General features: G+C 31.7%; 1 protein-coding gene and 1 long non-coding RNA gene across 2 annotated transcripts; both read left to right on the top strand.

Moving 5' to 3' along the window:
- The first annotated feature begins 3,792 nt into the window (after positions 1-3,792).
- LOC139906170 (uncharacterized) lies at positions 3,793-5,869 on the top strand. The gene is made up of 2 exons (XR_011781503.1): positions 3,793-4,342; positions 5,644-5,869. It is a non-coding gene; the product is annotated as an uncharacterized lncRNA (long non-coding RNA).
- A 53-nt stretch (positions 5,870-5,922) lies between these two features.
- Positions 5,923-7,688, top strand: LOC121123398 (uncharacterized). Its single transcript, XM_040718521.2, has 2 exons — positions 5,923-6,066; positions 6,336-7,688. Exon 2 carries the CDS (start codon positions 6,356-6,358, stop codon positions 7,259-7,261), a length of 906 nt encoding a protein of 301 aa, XP_040574455.1. The 5' UTR covers positions 5,923-6,066; positions 6,336-6,355; the 3' UTR covers positions 7,262-7,688.
- Positions 7,689-8,951: the final 1,263 nt, after the last annotated feature.

Raw genomic sequence — 8,951 nt, 5'->3', positions numbered from 1 at the left:
TACTCAATGTTATAACTAAAAGACTTCCATCTACTTGGTGCTTTCTATTCATTGGTACGTCACGTGGAAACGCTCTATATTCAATAAAATACTTTCAGTGTGTAATTTGTGTATTACTTACCTACTTTTCATGTGGTACTATTGCGAAGATTTTTGTAGCTTTCTGACCAATGATGTACTTTCATTTTTTAGTAACTGTGAGATTATGTAATTCCTTACAAAACTGCGGCATATTTCTTGTCTGTCTCCTTTGAATGAGAAAAACCTTGATCGAATAGGATCTTGTTAAGCTGCTAACAATTCCCATCATTTTTTAATAATAATTCCATAGTTGGGAAGAATTGGCCAACTGCAAACTGATTTGAGGCCTTTATAGAAGATGAAATAAGTTAGTTGGGAAAGCAACTTCGGGTTTTAGAGCCTGTGTGCCTATTTCAGTATTTGGAGCACGAACAGTATCCTTTTATCCATTCAAATAATAGCATTTTTGTAGTATTATTATTGTTGCTTGAGTCTTTCAAGCTTGGAAATGAACATTCTTACCAAGCTGAAAGCTTGGACTTGCTAAAACGCAGACTGTTTACATCACTAAAACATAATAATGTATATATAAACATAACAGGTTACCGTTGATATATAGTTTATAACAGCGAAGAGATCAAGTATCCTCCAATCTTCCATTTATGGCTTCCAACTAAGGGAGATTTTTTAACATAATTGCATGAAATGTTTGAATTAGATTCTTTTTTTATAACTTCACTTTATTGTCTTGGTTTTAATTTAGAGTTTTGATGAATTTGTTTTACTTGTATATTTAAGGTAGATATTATTCTACACCGAAGTTCTAAGTTTAAACTGTAATGTTTATTTATTTACCAAATTACATAATTACTCCGGACCTTATTTATATAATCTTAACAATGAATAATAAAAAACTATCTCCTTAACATAATTAAATGATATCACAAATTGATATATATGATGAAAGGCGTCTGTAGGGGGAGAGTTGTAGCCCCTTCCCCTAAATTAAGGAATTTTTACTTTTTATTATTTCATTTTTTAATTTTTTTTTCAAAAAAAAATAATTTTTTGTCAATAAATATGGATTAATAAATTTTTTTTGCAAAATATTTAATTTTTTGTGAATATTATTTTGAAATTTTTAAAAAAAAAAAATTAATTAGTCAAGCCCCCCCCCCCTCCACCCAAAATTTAACCCTGCGGACGCCCCTGATGATAGACTCAAGGTTAATAGAAATACAAGGTTAGACCATCATGTAATCGGGCTTGCTCGAATTTTAAAATCTGATGAATTGCACCAGTTGCAGAGCAAGACATTCAGATTTTGACAAAACACGCAACCACTCAAAGTCTAAGACGTCAATATTAAAAGCGTGACGGAAGTCAAACATCAGTCGTACAAGTGTTATGGTATAACCTTGTATTTCTATTAACCTTGGATAGATTGAGCTTAACAAAATATTTATTCTTGTTGACTTTGTTATTTTTAGTTTTTTGTTTATTGTTGTTACTTGTTATCTTTATTGTATCATACAACATTTCTCTGAGAATAAACAAAAAAAAATGGCCCAAAATCAGTAATTACTTGGCTAATTCTTCCCAACTATGGAATTATCAATCATTAATTGTTGGGAATCGTTCACAGCTTAACAAAAGCAGAGTTTTTTTGTTGTAGTAGTTGCCATATTTTGTTGTTAACCATCAATACTCGGATTCTTTTATCATAATCATTGTTCTGAACGTTGGTTGGTTGGTTCGTTGGTTGAATTCAAATAAACTCTTGTAAAGTTGTGAAAAATTCCTAACAACTAAAGGATGGTTCATCTAAACGTATGCTAGCCGAGAAATAAAATAAAACGCTGCTGTGACATTATTTCTTAACCAATGTTATTAAAATTTTGACAAAAATCAACAGCATGACGTATTTGACACTCAATGAATAAATTAGCCGTTAGCTTGAACCAAACTTTCACAATGTCCCCGGACACGTTCTGCTGCCTTCTTGACCGTACCACTGGGTAAAATTCGGAATGCCCTCCTTACCCATCTGTCAGGGATCTTGTTGTGATGTGGGAACCTTCATCAGAAACCAATTCAACGTTACTCAAACAAAATAGTTTATAGGATTTCATTCCGGTGAGTTAGGAAGCCAATATCTCTGCAGGACGACCATCACATTCTCTGAATCAATAAAATCGGTTTTTTTTATATTTGATAGTATGGTAAATGATAAGGGTGCCCCATCTTGCTGCTAGATCCAAAGCTGGTCTTTCATAATAATACAGATCCAGGGAAGACCTTGGTGGACGAAACAATGATGCTGACCTTCAGGCCTTGCTTGAAGATGAAGGGCAGCATAACATTACCTTTGCTGCTAATAACAAAAATAACCATAGTCTGCTGTGGGTACTTGGTTTTCATGATCTTAGGGATGTTATAACGACTTTTTGTCTTTAGTGTTCTTCGAGTTATGCTTCTAGGTTTGAGAAAAAAAAAATTATCATCTGAGAAGAACCAGACAATATCTTTCACGGGACTTTTGCTTGATCAAAGCCTTGGTTTGGTTGAATCCTTAGTTAAAGTAAATATAATTTCAAACCTAGTTAAAGGATAAATTAATTATTAATATTTTTTTTCATCATTACATTTATTTCATTCCAGAAAAAAATAAAAAAAGGCCCGAAATGGAATTCTTATTCAATAATTGTGGGTAATTGCTCAAAGCTTAAAAAGAGCTAATTTTAATTCAACAAATCAGCGTTCATAATACCGATATGGATAAAAGAAGCAAAAAATCGACCGCTAAGAACAAAATAAACTGTTTTTGTATTAGCGAGAACCATGGAATACATTACAAGACATTCAAGTCGACAAAATTATTAGAATTTTAGTTACTAACCTCAAAAATATTTACAATATGTTAATTTAAGCATTTATAAGTACCAAATACTCTTTTAAAGATGAATGATCAATTATTATAATATATACCTATTTTTGTTTAAAAAAACAGAGAAGTTCCCAAACAAAATTTAACTTTAATATTGATATTGCTTTATAACACTATGCAACAACATAATGAAGGTCTTGGAGAACCCGCAGGCAGGATCCCACATATATAATTGTTATTTAAGTCGTAAAACACGAAAATGACCATTGAAACTGTCAACCTCGACAGGTTTGGCTTTAAAATATAAGCTCACCAGTACTCAGAAAGTTAAAAAAAATAATCGGTGCAATAGTACGTTCAAAGAAGTAAATAACATACAAAGTACCCACTGAATTTTATGGAATATAAATTAATAAATGGGCAGTGAACATGCGCAGCTTCTAGTGATGGGACGTTTCTAAAAAGAATTCCGATGCTGTTTCCGATGTAATTCTAGTAAAAAATTCCCTATTACGTTTCTTTAATAGTCTAATTCATATATTTTATAAATACAATTTTGCTATAATGGGCGTCCACAGGCGCTTGGTTTTTTTTTATTTTTTGAAAAAAATTAAATTTTCAAATATTGGTTTTTAAAATTTTTTTCTCTGCTGTTTTGTTGGCCCGAATTTCTTTTCTTAAGAAAAGAAATGTTTAAAAAAATTAACCCTATTTTCATCCTGACCAAAAAAAAATTCTAGTAAAAAGGAAAAATTCTTTTATTTGATAGGGCTACAGCCCCTCCAGCCTACCTCCAGTGGACGCCCCTGAGATGTATTAAAAATCTTAAATGCTTATTATATCTTATTCTGACTCATTCTTTAAAACATTTTTAATAAGAGTCTAAGCACCTAATCGTGTAGGTACTCCTTATATTGTTTAGTAAGTGATTAATGAATGACTCATATGAACATTTTACACCCATAATATTTAATGTACATACATATTTACTCAGTTCTCAACAACATATCTATGATATGATTAGGTAATTTGAAACTCATAGTAACTCTTAGCCACACTTTACCCCCAGCATTGGAACATTTAATATACGCATATTACGTACAGAATATCGTAGAAGTGGGAAATAAAACCATAATTCTTTTTAAAGAGGCACATGGAATTTGAGAAATAGATTTACCCTCCTCGAAGAAAACTTTTGTTCAAACATTTTCAACGAATCTAAACCTCAGTGTTTCATCAACTCTTGTCTGATCCATCAAGGAAAAAGAAGATAAAACCTTTATTTTTGATCATATAACTAACTATGTGGGGACGTCTATCACCTTTGTTCATGGGCTGTGGTCCTACCATGATGCTTACGTGGCTATCTAGCTTTGTCGTGTCCTTTATTTGTGGAGCCTGCTGCTGTATGTTTTGAAACCGGAGGGCGCATATGTAAGTTTTGTATCTTATTATATTAGAGTCATTTATCCATTAAAATCAGATGTTCACTTTCATTAAAGTATGCAGAATATATGTAAACTGTACCTATCTGTTTACATTGATAAAAATACGTTACGTGAGGGATCAAGCTTTCCGTTATTATCAAATCAATGTCATGAGATATCTTTCATAATTATAAAATGTCAGCTCTAATTCGTGGGGTGAGGGGCAAATAGTCGTAACTCAAATATTAACTTTAGAGAACTGAGCCTGGAAACTCCATCCTTTCATTATGAATAAATCTGAATGGATCTGATAAATTCATTTTAACAGTTTGAATTTCTCTGTTTTTAACATTAGATAGTATTAGGATGACTGGATATGCATTAACAATAACATTTTTTTTTTAAGTGACAACAATTTCACTCTCAACCCTCGAATTACATTAATATACTCCAAAAGGTACCTTTCTTTTACATAAGAGTAATATTGTCTTTAGTGTGGCCATGTGGCTATATAACAAATAAAGAATTGAACACGTCAAAAAAATAAAGTTTAAATGAATTTGCTTGGAAAAATTACAACTTTTATGAGCAAATCGTACAATTTACAATTTCTTCTTCTTAAAATAGATTATTTATTTGCAAAATTGATCATTCTAATTACAAGCTATACATTGGTGTTATCCTTTTGAGCTATTAAAATTACATGGTTATTATGTATTTATATATCTGTGGATATTTGAACTTTTATAATGTCCAACATAATACTTAGATTTGAGTAATTTGTATTAAAATAGTCAAAAGTTTACACGATTAATACATTGATCATCCATGGAATGATCAATTACTGAATTATTATCATACCAAGTACTGTATAAATCCTTCATTAAAAATTATTTTATTTCATTTTTTTCTTATAACTTGTACATAACTTATATAATAAGTAAATAATTTCAATTAAAAAGATACATTTCATCCTATATGGAGGGTGTAACTATTTGACTGAGTCTAGCTTGTATTTTTTTCAAGAATCTTGTTCATCCCAACAAAATAGAAAAAAAGGATGGACTCAGAGTATTGAATCAGAGTTTTAGAGAAAAAAATTTAATTTACAAAATACAGAAAATGGAAAATGGGCCATTTTGAACCCTACAGTTCTTTATATTATTAATTATTACAGTCCAGACTGCTTTTCTGTAAAGGAGAGAAAGGAAGGGTGAGGAGTACCAACTGAAACGAGATTAAATATTTAATAGCCAAGTTGGTTTCACCTTCTTTTGCATACTCATGTTATATTTATTTGATTTTCAGGAGCCCGGAATCAATAAAAAAGGAAAATGTTTCAATACATTCAAAAAGAAAGCTTGTACCAAATCAAAAGCAAAGTTTTATTTCCTATTTATATATTAATATCTTTATAGTATTATTCAAAATATTAAATTATTTATTAGAATTATTCTTCCATGATCTCATAATTGTATATAACCAATTATTAATAATGAATTAATAAATGAGTCATATTGACCAAAAAACCAAACACATTAATGATTTTATTTCATGCGAGTAGCCATTTTGGAAGACATATGAGTGATGACGTCACTACTTGGCAATAGTTCATAGAGTCTACCTCTCCATTGAGTGAAAATATGGAGAAAGCATTTTATTACATGAAGATAAGAGGGAAATTATTTTTCAGTCTGGAAAAGAAGGTGAATTCGTCTTGAAGCAGTTCATGTGAGTGATATTTCTTTTTTCAAACATTTTGATTCCTTGATAAAATGGTCGTTTTTTCTTTACAATATGAAAATATATATAGATTTTTTATTTATTTAACAAGTCAAATATCAATGTTAATGATTTGAATTAGACTTAGCAAGTATTAAAATTATGCATAGAAAGAGAGAAGGAGGCCATTTTGAAATGTCGGAGAAGAGTCAATGTCCTTATTTATGAAGTACAAATTATAATTAACATACTAGTAATAACTCTTTAATCATTTATAGTAAAATAAACAAAACTCAAAATGGGTAAACAGGAATTGAGTTTCGTTGAAAGCTTTATGCTCTCTGGTGTAGCTGCCGGTGTGTCCAAAACCGCCGCTGCTCCCATTGAGAGAGTAAAGCTCTTAGTCCAAAATCAAGGAGAAATGTTGAAACAAGGTATTCTGGACAAGCCATACTCTGGTGTAGTGGACTGTACCAAGAGAACCCTTCAAACTGAGGGAATGGCTGCTTTCTGGAGAGGAAACTTGGCCAATGTCATCCGTTACTTTCCGACTCAAGCCCTTAACTTTGCTTTCAAGGATTCCATTAAGTCCGTCTTTGGAACCAGCAAGAACGCATCCTATACCGAAAAATTCTCCAAGAACATCTTGTCTGGTGGGTGTGCTGGATCCATGTCTCTCACTTTTGTTTATTCTCTTGACTACGCTCGTACTCGTTTGGCCAATGATGCTAAATCCAGCAAGAAGGGAGGTGAACGTCAATTTAATGGTTTAGTTGATGTTTACAAGAAGACCCTCAAGACTGACGGAATTCAAGGACTTTACAGAGGCTTCACCATTTCCTGCGTGGGTATCTTCATTTATCGTGGTATGTACTTTGGTCTCTACGATTCCCTCAAGCCCATCCTCTTGGGAGAAGATGCCAGTCTTTTGTTGTCTTTCTTATTGGGTTGGGGTGTGACTGTCACCTCTGGTCTCATGTCTTATCCCATTGACACCATCAGAAGAAGAATGATGATGACCTCTGGTCAAGCCGTTAAATACAAGGGAGCCATTGATTGTGGAGTACAAATCCTCAAAAACGAAGGCTTCATGTCGATGATGAAGGGAGCTGGAGCTAACATCCTTAGAGGTGTAGCTGGTGCTGGTGTACTCTCTGGTTTCGACGCCTTCAAGGGATTGTACATGCAATGGAGATTGGGCTAAGTGTTGATTTGTTTATAACTTCCTCTATAAGCAAATTTAACTCACTTTTTTTTTGGTTTTTATGACTTTCTTCCATCTCAAAACTATAGTTTCCAACTTACAGACGCTACGTATACTGTTAGTCTTAGCAAATGTCAAAAATAGTATATTTACTTAAAAATCTTTTAAAAAAATAGTAAAAAACAATTTTTAAAAAATATAAGATTAATTCATAGATACATAAAGGTAGGTTTAGGAATTATGGAGTATGATAATAAGATTCAAATAAGGTTTATAACCATCAGTGACAGAATATTCCTGGGGAGAATATAAATGCGTATCGAATCATCACGGCCTATTTGATAATTATTTACCATGATCTATGATAACCTTCGAAGCTTATTTACTTATATATGAATCAATTCTAAATAAAAACGATTTAAAATCATATCCGTTCTTTATTTTAAATGACCCTGATAAACTAGAATTTTGAATGCTGACATCAGTCGACCACAAATACATTTAAGAAAATTCAATCGGGAATAAATGATTGGTTTATATATACTATAAAAATATCATAATGGAATAGGGTTTTTTTTATTTACAACCTTCAAAGCTTTATTTTTTATTTTCCAAAGCTGTTATCATTATTCTTTTATCCTTGGAGAGAAAAAATTCTAATTATCAAGTAATTGTTAGTGCTTAAAAGATGAAGAGTAACACTGAGAATTGAAGATCCGTGTAACTTACTTCCAATATCATTGCTATGGAGTGAAGAGTTTGCGCTTCTAATCTCCTAATCTCATAGCTGCTCGCAGCTAATTCAATTAAACGTCATGACACCTAAACTGCTCTCCTCTCAAACGTTATTTAAACTGGCAGATCATATTATTTCCATCACTGCCAATCAGGACTGGACAGGACTAGATTTTTTAAATAAACAAGGATCAAGTGTATTTTTCTTAATTTACATAAGTTTATTTTTGTACGATTTAAAGTAGCTGACTACGTATTATGAACTCAAAGAAGGAATGGGGACTGTTTAACGTCTGGCATGACTTGTCTGAAGATGCACGGCGCTAGAAACGCAACAAAACACAGTGTTTTAAACACTAATAATAATGACTGAACTCATTATGAAATGTGAAAAATCCATGCTCAAAGCCAAGTTTATATCACAAAAAAAAACGATGCCATATAGAGTAGTTTGAATATTTTGACTGAAAATCGACTTCCCCAAAGTGTTTAAAATTTAAGATCTTGTCAGGTATAGATTAAATTGATTATTCTTACATATTCAACAGTGTCTATAAGGATTGTTTAACGTTCGGTATCTACACGACTGTCAGCTTATGCCATGAGCTATTATCGCGGCAAAAACTCACATAATTTGAAACGATAATTACGGTTGAAAACATAATGAAAAGTGAAAAATCCAAGCTCAATGAAAAGTTCATATCACAAGAATATGATGCTTGCTACAAAATAGATTCGATAAATATTTATGTGGAAAGAGCCATTCAAAGATGGAAATATTGAATTACCAAGAGAAATTATTTTCTTTGCCCTTAAGTGACTATCAAATTAATTAAACATATAATAAGTTATGACAAACAATAGAAATTTTTATATAAGTTTAATCTATTATTTATGAAATTTCTTTAGTCTGTATTGAAGAATTAGTAACTACTGAAGTGTGGATGAATTAAGG

Source organism: Lepeophtheirus salmonis, chromosome 8, assembly GCF_016086655.4.
Source record: "Lepeophtheirus salmonis chromosome 8, UVic_Lsal_1.4, whole genome shotgun sequence".
Lineage (NCBI taxonomy): Eukaryota > Metazoa > Arthropoda > Copepoda > Siphonostomatoida > Caligidae > Lepeophtheirus > Lepeophtheirus salmonis.
Note: the sequence above shows the minus strand (reverse complement) of the source record. Positions and strands in the feature narration are given on the sequence as shown.